This window comes from Euprymna scolopes, chromosome 12, assembly GCF_053919585.1.
Source record: "Euprymna scolopes isolate OS-2025 chromosome 12, ASM5391958v1, whole genome shotgun sequence".
NCBI lineage: Eukaryota > Metazoa > Mollusca > Cephalopoda > Sepiida > Sepiolidae > Euprymna > Euprymna scolopes.
In genome coordinates this window covers 114,022,117-114,039,121 of record NC_136493.1, presented here as the reverse complement: position 1 = coordinate 114,039,121, position 17,005 = coordinate 114,022,117, and the positions used below count along the sequence as shown (strand labels likewise).

The following is a 17,005-nucleotide window of genomic DNA, read 5'->3' as shown; positions in this document are numbered from 1 at the left end:
AAATAAAAACTAGACATATTTAAATTTCAACATTTAATTTGCTATTATACAAGTTAAAATTAAATTTTAGTTTGAGCTCGCATTCAATGCGTTGGACAGAAATACATTTCTGACAATCAGACTTACCATGAAACTGCAGTAAAATGTTTTAGATAAGTTCCTTTTAAATATTTATTATTGTTACATATATATATATATATATATATATATATATATATATATATGAGAGAGAGAGAGAGATAGAGATATATATTTATCTGTGTATATACATACCACAATTTTTAGTTACATCTGAGCAAGTGCTTGTCTCACTGGGAGAGAGACTCATAGTTTCTATCATGTCATCTATCATCATTTCTTCGGGAGCATCTCGTAGAGAGCGAATAAGAAACCTATTTAAATAGAAAAATAATACCTTTTTTTTCAGCCTGCTTCAGAAGATTAACAAAAACTGGAAAAATATATTGTAATCTAATAAAAGGATCTTTTTAAAGCATTATTTTGTAAGGTTAAATTTAAACATTTTAGAAACCGAGTAATCTATATATTAATACGAAAGCATGTTATTTTGTGTGCCCCCCTCCTCCGCTGCTAGTCTAACATATAGAATCATTTTACCAAACTTCAAAAGTCAGACCTAAATAGCATTTAAGCTGCCAAATCAAAATTTGAATTCTAACGAGTCAATTTTCATTAATTATTGGTAATACAATAACATACTTTTGTGTAAATTATTTAACTATTAGTAATATGTAACCTAAAAATAAAATCAGCTTATGTGGACAAATGAGAACACAGATGTGTGGACAGCATACCTAGATAATGAAGCTACTGAGATTTTGAAGTTTTGTTCACTTGGTAATATTGTAATGTATTTTTTAGCAGGGGGGGTACCACGTCTTACAACTTTTTATATACTCCCTAGATTATAATATCTTTGATTTACGAAACGAGGTCATCTCCATCTTTTATTTGAGCGACTTTTATAAAATTCCCGCTTGCATGTTTTTCATATAAAAAAAGCGAAACTAACGAAAGCAAAGGCAGTTTTCCAGCTTTGTGCCGGGGACCTCCAGAAAGCAATTAGCTTTGATCACTGTGTGGAAAACCCCTCATATCAGACAATTGCTATTCATTTGAATACCTGGGAGCTGGGAAGACTGCTGACTTAATTATCAGTGAGTCAACAGCTTTTGATTGACATCGCTAAATTTAAACGCTTTTCACTTTCTATGTCGTCGTAACACAATGGTAAGATTTCAGGTTTTCCGCCTTCGCGTCACGGGTTCAAAACTGCCTGCCTACTAACACTTTCTTTTTGGTTCTTTTACACTTCCAAACACCCAGGCAAACGCCGGCCACCACTGCTAGTCTATAATATAAAAGGCAAAATGTGTGTGTGTGTGTTTGTATGTGCCAAAAACTATCGACAGACACATTGGACCGTGACAAAGCTGGTATCGTTTTAAAGCTCAGCCTCTCAGATGACAAACTTTCCAAAAAGATTAATTCTTTCCCCATCAATTGGGCCATTTTTTACAAGAAGGAGTCACTTTTTCGTTGACATTTTTGCAAGTCATTCACACCGCGCAACAAAGACATTACGTCGCATAACAGACATTATTTTGAACATCTGTGACATCACCATTGTGGCGGTGGGTGCATCGATAAGACCGTTTGCTTTTTTTCACCTCCTTTTCTTCTTGCGTGTTACAGGTTCGAACCTGCCTACCACTCCTAATTTTTTTTTTTTTTTTTTTTTGCACTCGTACCGGGTACTCACTGCTATTTTGAGTTGTTTTAATTCATTTCTTTTTTTTTATGGCTTTGGTTGCTCAACCAACCCCTTTAGACATACTTTGACACCTGGGCAACGCCGGGTACCCAGACTAGTCTTCTTCTATAATATAAATCTCAAATATCTGTTAGTGTGTATGTTTGTATGACACACGCAACCAACACTGACAAAATTGGTATCGTTTGAAAGCTTAGTCTCTCGGCTTTTTTTTTTTTTTTTGCGCTAGCATGGGTACTCACAGTTATTTACATTTTTTTAGGGGATTGATTAATTTCTTTTTTGTTTGAAACATTTTTTTTAGAGCTCTGTTGCTCAATAATCTTACCATAAAACCTCTCCACACCCTGGGCAACGCTGGGTATCCCCACTAGTCTGTAATATAAATCTCAAATGTCTGTTAGTGTGTGTATGTTTGTATGTCTCACTAAAACTTTCAACACACGCAACGAACACTGACAAAATTGGTATCGTTAGAAAGCTCAGTCACTCGGCCGACAAATATCAAAAAAATTGGCCAAAAACATTCATTCTTTCACTGTCAACTGGGTCGTGTTTTTACAAGGAGGGGTAACTTTTTTCGTCAACATTTTTGCAAAGTTATTATATGCCTTGCAATGACTAGCCTTATTTTGAAACCTGCTGCCATCAGTGGGCGCGAGGGCTAAACGGTTGGCTTTTTTTCACCCTCTTTTCCTCTTTCGCGTTACAGGTTTGAGCCTGGCTACTGCAGCTACTTTTTTTGTTTGTACTCACATGGGTGCTATTTCCATATTTTTTAAATTTGGTTAATTTTTTTAGGGATCTGTTGCTCAGTATACTTACCATAAAACGTCTCTACACACGGGCAACACTGGGTACCCCCACTAGTATATTATTAGTATCATTATTATTATCTATATATTATTACGCTTGTCACTTCGACCATTATCATCCTAAACATTCTTTAAAATAAAAATAGATTACTCCAAATCCCACTAACTTATTATATTGAATTCTCTTAAAAATGGAATATTCCAAATTGCATCAACCATTATCATACTGAATTCTCTTATGAAAATTGAATATTCTGAAATGCCTAATAAACAATTGTTTCAAATGGATAATGAAAAGTTATCACCAGCCAATGTTAAGTCAATGCAGATCACAATCCTGATAAATTATTCATCACCAGCCAGTGTATGGTGGGTTGATACCTGATAGATGTGTCCCTTCGTGTCCAAGCCTATTTCTCATTAGGATCACAGGGATCAGTTGAGAAAGAAGAATGCAGACCATGCTGCTCCTATTTGCCATCCAATCTCAACTGCTGTTGGCCTAATCTGTGTGATAGTAGAGCCAAGGTAGACAAAGGAATTCACGTTATGCAGTTGAATTCTATCCAGTATGAGTGCTTGCTAGGTATGCTGGTCAATCAGCAAGAACATGATCACTGTTTTAGAGGCATCTATAATCTGTGAGCAACAGTCTGCACTCGGTTAAGCAAAGCTTACATCTCCGTCAGTCGGACCAAATTGAGATAGGGGGGAGGCGCACAATCTTAAATAGAGTCTCTCTCTCTCTTTCTGATGTAGTAATCCATATTTTAAAAGTATATTTCTGGTTTTCTGTAACCAACCACATTGTATACTAACAAATCTTCCATTTGTAATAAACCCTTTGCATTTGTGTGGAATTGGTGAAGAAACAATGATGACTTGGAGTACTGTCTGATGTGTACGATTAAACACAAATATCACATAGCAAACATTTAGTCTTACAAATGCAAAAATATTTTTCTGTGGATAAAACTATATGAATGTGTGTGAGGACACTTCTCAACTTATATTTTCAAAAAATTTTTTATCTACATACTTGCAATTTGGTATATAGGATATTCAGACATGTAGAAAACTTTTTAATCCATTTTCATCTAGAAAAAAAGGGCTGCTAATGGGTCAAAATTGAAAAATTTGCTACATGAGAGTCATCAAATTTTTATTTATCTGTTTGCTGTTTCACGAATGCACATGCCTGAATAGTTCACATTACAGATTACTTATGTTACGAATAAGTTGTTTGAAAACACCTTTTAAAGATCGTGTCATGCTGGTCTAATGGTTATCATACTTGACTCACTGACATTAGGTTTTGATTTCGGTCTCAGCTCGAGTATTTTTCCTTTTATTAATTTACAAGAAGTGAACGGTTTAGAAAAAAAAAAAAAAAAAACTCGCATGCACATGTCTCAGTTTCTGTATTAATTAAAATATAATATTTATGCATATTTTACAACCGGACAATGCCAGGCAGCCTGCTTGTCATTTAATAAAAAAAGATCTTTGAAATTGTATAATCAGCATTTACTTACATAGAATGTGAGTCACATTCAAGTTTTCCAATGTTCTTGATAAAATCAGAAATACAGTCAGTTGACAGATGGAAGCTATGAAAGTAAAACAACAATATTAGATGATGCATATTATTTCATACAAACATAGACAAGAAGTAAAAAAAATTACATAGTTTATACTCTCCAAATTAACTTACATCCAAAGTAATATTAAATCAAAACGTTATAGTCAGCTAACGTACCTCCTAACTTCCGGCATAGTTGCTACTGGAAGCAATGACAAGGTAAATCGATTCCTTCACTTTTTTTTTTTTTTTATCTTGCACCTATATCTCCCCTGTGCATATAATCTTTTTTCATTACATTTTTCCGATCATTCTTTTTATTTAATAATCATTGAAAATTTTTTTTCGGTTTTATTTTAATTAAGAATTATTGTAATTAGTTTTATTTTTTAGGAATTATTGAAAAAGCTTTTCGTACACTTAAAAAAAAAAAAAAAAATTATTGAAAATACTTTTTAAATATTTTAAAACTATTTTAGAAATATTATGCATTGGATACGTTTTTTTATGATGTTTGAAATTTTGTTATTTTGATTTCAATAATTTTATTTTTATACTTTCATAAAAACATTTATAAATTCAAATAAGACTTATTTTTAAAAGTAAAAAAAAAAAAAAAAAAAATGTTTTATAATTTCATGAAAATATTTCTTATAAGATTTAAAATAAAATAAACACTTTTTATTTTGCTATTAAAAGTGCAAATAAAGAGAATTTTTAGCTGCATAATTTTGTTAATATTTATTTTATATTTTTTGATAATGTCCTTTTCTTTTTTATTTTAATAAATTGTTTCACCATAGAAATACAGTAGAACCCGGATATATGGTGGCCCTAGGATTTTTCAGGTTACAATGTGGAATACGATGCTTTTTTTGCCTCCTGGTTACAGTATTTATCCCACCATATGCTGTTATTTGATAATATACATATGTATTATATACTGTACTGTATTTTCTTACTAATTTATTATGCCATATCCCATGGTTCTATTATACTGAAGAACAATTAGAATGAAAGAACTGATTTGTCTTGTCACCACTTCCAGTAGCAGCTACGCAGGAAGTTAGGAAGTATGTAAGCTGACTATAACCAATCAAAATGTTACAGCATAAGTATTACTGTGTGTATCAAAATCTCTTTTCTCTTTTGGTGCTTATGCATTATAAGTGGATATCTACAAGAAAAAAAAAAAAAAAAAGTACTTACTTAAAAAAAACAACAAAAGTACCGAAAAATTTTCATGATGTACATACTCATCATGGAATGAAGATGTCATAGATGTCACATTCCAAAAATCACATAAATTGATCAAGTAGTTTTTTTCTTTCTTAAATTAAAAAAAAAAAAAATCAAATTTTACGACAAGCTGAATGCGAGAGCTAGTAGAAGCCATATTTGTTTAGGATGCAGACAACTCAAATTGACTTTTTTTTCGCTTTAACCTCTCCAGAATAAGAGATTATCAATGGCTGCTAAAATAATCGCTAAAAATCACAAAATTTGATTTTCTTAAATGAAAGAAAAATACTGTATCAATTTACATAATTTTTTTGAATATAACATCTTTGTTCCATGACAAATATGTACATTATAAAGATTTTCCTCTTAAATAAACAGCAGCATTTTAAGTAAAAAAAAATATGTATGCACTTATGTGTCATGATTAAATTAGTAAAATTTCCAAAATGGATCACATAGAAGATCTGCTAGAACTATTATTTGGAGGAAAATAAAGTTTTTTTTAAAAATTATCAATCCATCATTTTCTAATTAGAAATAGCAAAAGGGAATCGAAAACAAGGGAGATAAGTCAGTCTGTCATATGGAATTGGCAGTACAAAACTATTAAAACAGCATTATTCAGTAAATTTTACTTTTTCTTTAATTATTTTTCTGCTTGATCATTCTTTTTAATAATTATTTAAATTTTTACTAATTTAAATAATTTATTACGTGCGTAATAGTGTTTTTACTAACAATGCAGTTTTTTTTAGATATACCCTTATAAAATTCAAGCATCTGCATTTATATATTCAAAAACAAATGTAGCATTAAACATCATTATCAAGGAAAAAAAATCAAACGATGGAAGTAAATGGATAAAAGTGAATAAGGAAATGTGGTGCTTATATGGTATGGTGTACAGGTGAAAATCGCATTCCAAGTAAAAACATTGATATATTTATATATTAGGTAAAACTATGTATCAATACCAAAAATTAGAAAAAGATATTGAGCAGAATTTCAAGTAAAGTTAAAAATCAATTTTCATATTTTGCTGATCGGCCATTCATTATTACTCAGTAGGTCCTGAACTGTCATCTAAGTTTCAACCATTGACGAAATTTTGTATCCCTCTGCCTGTTTTAATGGTGGATTCTCCAACAAATTACAAACCCTTATGCCCCCTCGACGTACATACCCCTGAAAAACCCAACAAGCAGCACTGTACAGCAAGGTGACGTATGTAGAGTCAACCCCTTAGTTCTCAATGGCAGTGAACAGTGGATCAAACTCTATAGAGTCGAAAGCCTTTTCATAATCCACAAAGGCAAAGCACAATGAGATCTTGTATTCATTGGCTTTCTCTTGCAGTTGACCGACAGTCTGGATATGGTTGATGGTGGAGTAAATTGCTCTGAAACCTGCTTGTTCTCATTGTTGATGACTGTCTAGTGTCCCTAGGATATGTTTTAGCAAAACCTAAGAAAATACCTTCTATGTCACTGGCAGAAGGCTGACTGACCAATAGTTCTTAATATCTGCAGTGTCTCCTTTCTTATGAATGATGACCACTGATGCATTCTTCCATTTATCTGGAACTTTTCCACTGGAGAGGCACTTATTAAACAATCTTGTAAACATCTCAACAATGGGTTCACCACCACTCTGTAGTACTTCTGCAGTAACACCATCCTCCCCTGCAGCTGATCCTGACATCAGTCACTTAATAGCTGCTCTCACTTCCGATGGGAGGATGAGTGGAGGATGTTCCCCAGATGTGTTCAGTGCATGAAGAGCTGGAGTGTGTCCTGGTTGTCTGATGGCATAGAGGTTAGCATAGAACTCTTGTATAAGAATACTTCTGAGACACGGAAGTATTCTTATACACTCTTTCAATGTGACCAAAGCAAAGAAATCTCCTGTTCTGCACACAACTGTCTATATTTGCCAATTTTCATCTTCCTCTTAGGTCATTTGAATTAAATCTTTAAGACTCACATTACACATCAATAAGAATTTTAACAACCTAAAGTTTTTATTTTTTGTTGTGAAAATGCTGATTAATTTTTAAGATACCGAACAAAACCTTTGTTTTTTTTTTTTGTTCTTTTACCAAAAGCGATAGCCAATATTCAGTTAACAATAAAGGAATAAACATGTAATTATAACCGAAAACGGTCATCATATGGTAATTTCAATAAAAAACAAAAACAATTGTGTAGTTTAAGGACCATGCTGAAATAATATTTAAAAAGCCATTCTTAACATGGAAGGGGGCAGCTTTTTAACTATTCTGTACTTTCACCTATCAATATAATAAACAAAGATTCTGTAATACATATTTTATAAACACGAGATACCGTTTGTCAATTATCGACTGATGTGTTTTCATTAGCAAAAGTGTTTCAGCATAAATCTAATTGTGTAAAGATAAAGAGAAAACTCACCGAACCGAGTCATAGGAGACTAAATTATCATTCTTCGATAGGCAACAAGGAATGTCTTTTGCTTTAAGGACAGCATTAAGGATTTCTTGGGTATTTGATCTGGTTTCCCCCAAATTATCAAGAACCTCTTGAGCAGCTGAAAGGGAGAAAAAAATATTTCTAATTATTCCATTAATATGTAGTTGGTGCTATTACTGAGCAAAACAGCATATGAAACATTAGCTAAAAAAATATTATGCCATTGTTCCATTAATATGTAGTTGGTGCTATTACTGAGCAAAACAGCATATGAAACATTAGCTTAAAAAATATTATGCCATTGTTTTATAAACGACTATAACACTTTTTTTGAGATAGCCGCGCCATCAGTTAACACCTTCTTTGCGTTTCTTTAAAGTATTTGGTCATAAAACAGTTTCCCATTTTTTGCGCAGTCGTTTATGTTTGCTGTATTGGTTTGGCAGTAGACAAGGCAATTTTCATTATATGATCCTAACGTACTTCCTAACGTCCTATGTACTGCTACCAGAAGTGGTGACAAGGCAAATTAGTTCCTTCACTTTTATTGTTCTTCAGTATTTCTATTATGAAGCGAGGACATTATTGAAAAGTATACAATAAAAATTATAGATAAAAATAACACAATTAGTTTTTATTTGCACTTTAAATAACAAAAGCTTAAATTTTATTTTATTTAAAATTTTATATCAAATTATAAAAAGTCTTTTTTTTAAATTTAAAAATAAATTTTTCATTTGAATTTATATAATGTTTATGAAAGTATAAAAACAAAATTATTGAAATCAAAATAACAAAATTTTAAACATCATATACAATACGTATCCAATACATAATATTCCCAAAATAGCTTTAAAAGATTTTTAAAAAGTGTTTTCAATAATTCTTAAAAAAAAATAAAATAAAAACAAAACTAATTTCAATAATTCTTAATTAAAATCAGACCAAAAAAACTTTTCAATGATTATTAAATAAAAAAGAATGATCGGAAAAACATAAAATGAATACATACACAGGGGATATATAAGCGTGAGAGAAAAAAAGTGAAGGAACCGATTTGCCTTGTCACTGCTTTCAGTAGTACTACACTGAAAGTTAGGAAGTATGTTAGCCGACTATAACTGTTCCTCCTCTCCACATTTGCAGATGGTTACATCAGTTCTGTAGCCCATATCGTACTAGCAACTTTTGATCACAACATTCTTGTTCTAGGTGGTTAAGGGATTTCCACTTGCTTCTGAACCGAGAAGGAGGGTCTCAAAAGAGGAGATTCCTATGTTAGGAGAAAGGGGCAGTCTCTGTCTGGTCTACAGCTGTAGTCTGGTCTCTTCCGGAGACATTAATACGAGACATTGGTTCAACATAGCCGAGGAAGCTTCTTCTGAACTTCAGTCGTTGGACCATTAGTTCACGTCTGTGAAAGAGATGTATTTGTTACGCATTTCATATTGTGATGATTCACCTTGGCAAGAAGATCTAACCCAAAATCTTTGATTGTGGAATTTAGTATTACTGACAAAGGACAGTCTTTTTTTTTTTTTTTTTTCACATAGGCATCACCACTTATCAAGGCCAAGAGGCCACCCAAGGATAAGAGTTAAAGAGTGTACAGTAGGCAATTGAACAATATAGTAATCGTTAGTAATGGAAATTTGGTAAATTTGTTAACTTAAATGGAATGGCTCATCAAGAACTTGTTTATATTGGACTTGAAAACAACCATATTGTAGTCAACTGGAAAGCAGGCAAACGAAAGACAGTTCCATAGGCGTGCAGTTCTAAGAAAGAAACTTTGTTCATATTCTTTTTTTTTTTTTATGTAGGCATCATGACTTATCATGGCCAAGAAGCCACTAGAGGATAATGGAATCTACGTTTAGGTTTAGGCACACAAAGAGTGAGGGAAATTATTGATAGTGTTTTCAGCTAGACGAGTGCAGATTTTTATTTCCAATTAAGTTTTATAACCATCAACAGCATCGGATTTGATGTCGTATTTTTAAACACAGATATCATCAGAAAATGAAGAGTGCAATATAAAAACTTCTAATTTGATGTGCATGCTTTCAGACAAAGTGTGGATAAAAATACAAGATATAATCAATGCATCGCTTTTAATTTCTGCCAAACAAAATTTCCACACGGGACTAATGACGTAATTAGCTGCATTATCCTAATCAATCATTTGCATGCACATCGATGTTTATATTATTTGTATTGATCGGACTATTGTTCTCATTTTGAGTGTTATTTGTACAGAGTTTCAGTCGGATTAGCCTTCGACCGTCCTCAGTCTGGGTGGTTGTTGTTTGGAAAAAAAAAAAAAAAAAGAGAAAAATTACGGTTTCTATAGATATTTTTGTATTCTTTTAATACACTCTTAAAATTTCGGTGATGAAAGGGAGATAATCCCCTGTCGATCTTTATTAGAGTTGCCTTCCCTTTGTCAACCAATTCTTCACAAATATGAAACAATAACCATAAGATACAGACAGATTATGGATGCCTTATGGTTTCAGCATCTCACATGGTTTGGCCATGTCAATCCTTATAATGCATTTGGATAATCAAGACACTAGACTGAAGAACATGTGGTTCAGCTGCATAAGAAGTGGTATACCACTGATTAATGTCAACCGTTTAGACGGAACTGTACGGAGAGAAAGTGTGGGTCACTCACCTCACTGTAAATACCAAAATCGGATGACAAAGATGAATAGAAACATAATTTCTTATTGGCTCCAACAGTTATTTTAACCAGATGTTTTCCTTCAATCTTTAACAGTAGAATTTTAAGAAAATTCAATTAGAACTACAGTTGGTAAAGAAAAGAAAAACTTACCTTTCAAAGTCTCTTCTAACTCTCTTAAATCTTGATTCATTTTTTTTTTCTGAAAACAAATAACATGTTTATGGTCATTCAAAGAACTAGAAATTAAAATCGAAAAAAAAAAAAAAAAAAAATTAAAATTAATTTTATATTCTGTTTTGTAATCAATAATAGCATGCCACCCAGGATTGTCCAATCATAAAATATGCTAAAATATATTTTAATTTATGCAGATTTCTTATTTAATGCCAATTCTCTGTTGATTATTAGAGTGCACCCAATAAAAATTTAAAAAAAAAAAATGACTTGGATGCCATCAGCTCGAGTTGAAACGAAAACATATCTCCAGCCTTATTTGTTACGCTAAAAGCCATGTCCATAAACATATAGAAAGTTAAATAACATTGTTGCATATTTGCAGGTGCATAGAAAAGCACTTTAAGTTGACTTATGTTTACCAAGTCCCAATTTTTTTAAAAATTTTGACCCCCTAGCAGTTATTTTTACCGACTAAAGACCAAATTGAATTTGTTCCTCAGGTTCAAATCCCCATCATATTAAATTTCAAGTCTGTATACCAAAAATTGACAGGAGTTTGGTAGAGACCATGCCTCAGACAGATGAGGTCATTTATATATATACATATATACATACACACACACACACACATATATATATATGATGATTGCAACATCTTGTCAGACGAGTGCCACTCCCTCAGACATTTAAAATCCATAAGCCCAAATGCCTGAGGGAGTATCTATACACAGATGATGTTACAGAGTCTTAGCTTTGTACGACAGCTAAGTCTCTCTCTCGGTTCAAAATGTTGAGATCCAGCAACAAGCAAGAGCAAGATAGCCAGCAACAAATCAAACTGCAGACCAGCTTAATGCGGGTACTGGTCTCCCGCTTTATGGTTTTTTAAATCAGAGATTTGCTTCTCCTAGAAAGTTGCCTTCACTACGGCTTACGGGAGCCCTCTCCACCCCAACACATATATACATACACACAAATATACACGGTGCTAGTTGGCCGTTGACCCCGAAAAGGGTTCATATATACATACATATACACACCGCGCATGGGTTCCCGGCGTTGCCCGGGTGTTTGGAGGTGTGTGTTGAGAAAAAAACAAAAAAAACGTGGTAGTAGGAAGGCAAGCTCGAACTCATACCTTGAAGAAGGAAAAGAACAAGAAAAAACGTGATGTCTTTGCTGTTACGACCACCGCTAAACTGGAAGTGACGTAGGTTTAAATTAAGGCTAGACAATCGAAAAGAGGGGATGACTTTTGAAAATATCGGTGAAAAAAGCAACACCTCCCTGTAGAAAAGTGCCCAGTTGAGGGTGAACAAATTAATGTTTTTAGCCAATTTTTCGATATTTGTCATCTGAAAGGTTGAGCTTCCAAACAATACTGATCTTGTGAAAATCCGTCGCCTTCGTCAAAAGTTTTAGGCAGACATGCAAACATACATACATATATTTATTGGTAGCTCAAATTTTCGACCCAAATCAATTAAAAAGCTTGCTCTATCTCTGAAGACTCTTTATGTAAAATTTAAAATGCTTAAACGAGAAATTGTCTGAGTATTTGGTAGAGACTACAGAGGTCCAATTTTTTTTTTAACTTTGACCCCTATTATGACCCCATAACATTTATTGTTTTGGGTTCAAATCAAGTTAAGTCAGATCCATGTCCAAGGAACCTATATCTAAAATTTCAATTGTTTATACCCAAAATTGGCAGAGGAGTTTGGTAGAGTTCTCAAAGGTTAAATAGTTGAACTTTGACCCTTTAACTGCCAAATTTCTGTCCGAAAACAGATTAAAAAGATTTTCCAAAATCTCAATACCCTGTATATCAAATTTCGAGTCTGTAGACTGAAAATTGACAGAGTTATTGCATAGGGAAATGTACACAGACACTTTCACAGATATATATATAAATAGATAGATAAAATGTTGACGCACCTCTAAATTTCTTAATTTTTCGCTTAACTTTAATAAAATAATTTTGTGTTAAAAGTTGGATTAGTTATTTGTATCAATGAGACTGAATTATATAGCTTGTGTGTGGCATAAGGTGTTTAAACTCGTAGAAAATAAAAAGCCACTAGAAAGAAAAAATAAAAACATATACAGTGAACTTTATATACACGTACTAGTATGGGCCAAAACGATTGTATATTCCTACAGACAAACAAACTTTTGACGAATGAGTTTTTTTTTCTATGACAAAAAAAAGCAGTAAAAAAAATTGTGTGTGTGTGTGTATAGTAAAAAAAATTGTGTGTGTGTATATATATATATATATAAAATCTCACCTGTTTGTATGTATGTTTGTATGTCTGCCTAAAACTTTCGACAAAGGCGACGGATTTTCACAAGATCAGTATCATTTTTAAGCTCGACCCTTCGGACGACAAATATCGGAAAATTGGCCAAAAACATTAATTCCTTCACCTTCAACTGGGCACTTTTCTACAGGGAGGGGTCGCTTTTCTCGCCAGTATTTTCAAATGTCATTGTGTCTTTTTGATTGTCTAGCCTTAATTTAAACCTACATCACTTCCGGTTTGGTGATGGGTGCAACAGCTAACGCGTCACATTTTTTTTTTCACTTTCTTTACCTCCTTCGCGGTACGGGGGCAAGCATGCCTGCCTTCTACCACTTTTTTTTTTTGTTGCTCAACCAACACCCTTACATACGCCACTTTCTTTTCCGCTTTCGCGTCACAGGTTCGAGCCTGCCTGCCTATTACCACTTTTTTTTTGTTCAACACACCTACAAACACCTGGGCAATGCCTGGCACCCAGGCTAGTATATATATATATATATATATATATGCAAGTGTACTTTATGAAACTATGAAATATTGATAAGAAGCACGTGTACATGACTCATAGCATATGTAGGGAATAAAACAAAAAAAAAATCATGAATACTGGCCTATTGATAAGGGAGACTTGTCTATAAGCAATTGAGAATTTTAAAATACATTTTTTTAACACCAATAAACTGCCCAGTTGGTATTACTAAGAACTATTATATACCTGTATACCAGTATGCATGGGCCAAAACAATTGTATGCAGGTGTTGCTAATAAAACCTAACGCCTTGAAATGAACAATTAAAATGAGTGTCTATTCCCTGTTAAAGCCATATATTATAAGAAATATGTGAGTGTGAAGCATTCATTGATCACCATTCAATCCCAGGCAACATCGGGTCACCCTGCTAGTAAGACATATTTGTAGCTCTAGTAAGAACAAGTGCACATGGTGGAAATTCTTCAGAGTTTAAATGTATTGTAATGCTTTTATGGTGGTTGAAAAACGTTTTTCAGCCGCCATATTACTTCCTAGACACAAGGTTGGTTTTTAATGTAGAGAAGCATTTATTACTGAAAAACGAAATGGTGAAATATAAAAGCAAGTTAAGCTAAAAGTAAAAAAAAAAAAAAATCTTTTAACTCAAAGAATTAAAGAAAGAAAAAAAATTCAAAGAAATTTCGAAACTCAAAGATAAATAAAGATTACCTTTAAAGTAGTTAATAAAATTCTTGTACATCATATTAAATATGTTATGAAAAGTTCTATGATGTTTTTATCATAAATTTTTGAGCATTCATCTCACTTCAAACAAACAGTTCAACTTAAAAATATAAGAGAATCATAATGAAAGAATCGTAAATCTAAGGTATTTTTAACAATGTGATTCCAATTTCCCAAAATGCACGATTCTTCCGATTAACGATTCCGATTAATCGTCCCACCACTAATATATATATATATATATATAGTGCAAAATTTTGTTAAAAATTCAAAGACTCATGTTTTCTTTTTTATAACCTTCGTTTATTTTCTGGATTTTTTCCATTACAGCTGTTTCATTAATGGGTAGGCAATTTTACGATTTATGTGTCCATAAAAATATCCTGTCCCCCACCAACTTCTTCAGATATTTATCCATTAGATTTTTACAACAAAAGGTATATATATATATATATATATATATAGTTGTCTGGTAGGTGTCAACTTATTTTCTTAAATTTTGTATTGGTTTTTATCATGTTATTTTTCCTTATCCAAAAACAAAATATCAGTACAAGTACAGAAATAGTATGAAAATAACTTGCATATTGATTAGTTTGGTTGTTTTGTTGGTACTTGTAAAGTTTAGTCAAGACATTAAAAAATGAAAATATCGAAAAAGTTTAACTTTTATGCATCTAAATCAAGTTTTTATTTTACAGCGAAAAAACAATTTGTTATGATACCGAGAAAAAGGTTTGATTTTTAGGAAAAAAAGCTAGTATTAAAAGATGGGGAGGGAGTGTCGGCGCTTTACATAGAGTGATTTCTCGTGTCGTTTCTAAAATTCAAACAAAAATTAAAAACAAATCCAAGATGTCTGCCTTCAATGTGCTCTCATAAAAACGTGTTTTTCCACTGTAAAAAAAAAAAACAAAAAAACTACTCGATCAAATTAAGTGAAATTTTTTTCCGGAGATCTTCATGTCAAAACGGATACGTACAATATAACTTTTTTTTCGATATTTTCATTTCTTAATGTCTTGATTAAACTGTACAAGTACCGTTTTGTTTTATGGCATATCAACCCTTTTTGGGTTATTTACTGCTGAATCCATGTTGCATCCAGTTATTTTGTAGAAGATTTTTATTCTTCAAGCTTTTTGTATCTTCATTCGTTTGTTTGTAGTGTTTGGTTTGGTTGTTTTGAACGTTTTTGTTCTCTGCCCTGCAAAACATGAATAAGTTTTGCAATGGGAGAGGGAAAAGGGTTACAGTATTAATGTTTGGTACATTTGAAGTAAGGAAGCCAGTCAGGAAATGGGGGAGATAGAAAGAGAAAGGGGAAATGGGAAGAGGGAAAAGTTGGGTGGTTGTTTTTCGTTTTGGTTTTGCAGAACATAATTAAATTTTGCAAAAGGAAGTAGAAAACAAAAAGCATCAATGTTAGGTGCATTTCTTCACAGGAAGCCAATATCTTCAGACAGCCTGATCTGGTAGCACCAGTGCATATCGATCAAGTATTTTTTTCAATGTAGTTACATCAAATGAATTATTTACCATTTCACTGTATGGAGATTTGTCTTGTTTTATTAACATCAGAGCATCTTCAATTAATTTGTCCTCCCTGAAAAAGAAATGTAAAAAAAAAAATAGTTGAAAACAATTATTACAATTGCGTGTGTTTACGTGTATGTCTTTTAATCATAGTGTTTGCAATATTATGGTGTTTGACATTAAAGCAGACCCCATATTATTATTATTATTATTATCATGAAACCAAAGTTGATTCTAAATCAATCGAGTTTTCCCCATTTTCATGGTTACTCTACATTCTATCAAGTTTTCAATGGAGGGATTTTTTTTTATTTAGATTTTGTACTGTTCCTGATCTTTAGAACTGATAGTTTTTTTATAGAAAGTTGTTATCTTTTACCATGGGAAGATGTGACACAAGGTCAGAAGATGACGATTAAGGGAGAGCACTCCTACTCAAAGTGCGAGAAAGTAAACAAATGAAAATCAAGCTATGATCGTATTCCAGTAAAGGCCAAATCATACCTGCCCATATATTCGACCTGGAAGTCTGTATTGAGTTACTGTCCACTGTTGTCAAGCGCTTGATAAAGAGAGTGGCTGCGAAAAAGTCAATGTCACAAACGGTGTTTCTTCCATCATTTTCTTTTACTTCTGTTTTAGTTCTCATAGGAATGCTTAACTTATATTTGTGCAGTTTCATTTTTTACAGTTTCATATGCGGTTTCTTTGTGTTTTACATCCGTAGCAGTTTCTATATACGTGGCTTGCGCCTGTAGCTCATGTGTATTAGTCTTTGCATTCAAGGTTTTTCTTAATATTTCAGCAGTTTTCATTATTGTTATCCATTGTATCTTCTCAGCCATCCCTCGGATTCTAATCTCTCCTTTTCTCCTTGCAAATTTTTTTTTTTTTTCGGTATTGTTCCTAGTGCTCCTACTATTAGTTGTATTAACTAGACTTTCTTTATTTTGCTCTCTGGCTTGTTCTGTGTATTTCCCCCAGTTGTGTATTCGTCTCCTTGATCTTCTCTGCTAAAGGTCAACATCTAGGATCTGACAGGACTTTTACATCTTAACAATCGTGGCATCTGGTCTTCTTGCCTGGATGGGTTTATCTGTTTGTATTTCAATGTCTCATAGGACATTTTGACTTTCATTTTCAAGTACAGCACCCAGTTTGTGTTTGTAGCATTTGTCTGAGTGTCCAAGATGC

General features: G+C 32.7%; 1 protein-coding gene across 1 annotated transcript in view; it reads right to left on the bottom strand.

Moving 5' to 3' along the window:
- LOC145291462 (RING finger protein 17-like) overlaps window positions 1-17,005 on the bottom strand; it is a 191,442-nt gene that overhangs the window by 106,463 nt on the left and 67,974 nt on the right. Inside the window, exons 10-14 of the mRNA XM_080137321.1 lie at window positions 15,815-15,881; window positions 10,727-10,775; window positions 7,867-8,002; window positions 4,146-4,220; window positions 274-392 (exon numbers count right to left, since the gene is read on the bottom strand). Coding sequence (XP_079993447.1) covers window positions 274-392; window positions 4,146-4,220; window positions 7,867-8,002; window positions 10,727-10,775; window positions 15,815-15,881 — 446 coding nt within the window. The remainder of the gene's footprint in view (window positions 1-273; window positions 393-4,145; window positions 4,221-7,866; window positions 8,003-10,726; window positions 10,776-15,814; window positions 15,882-17,005) is intronic.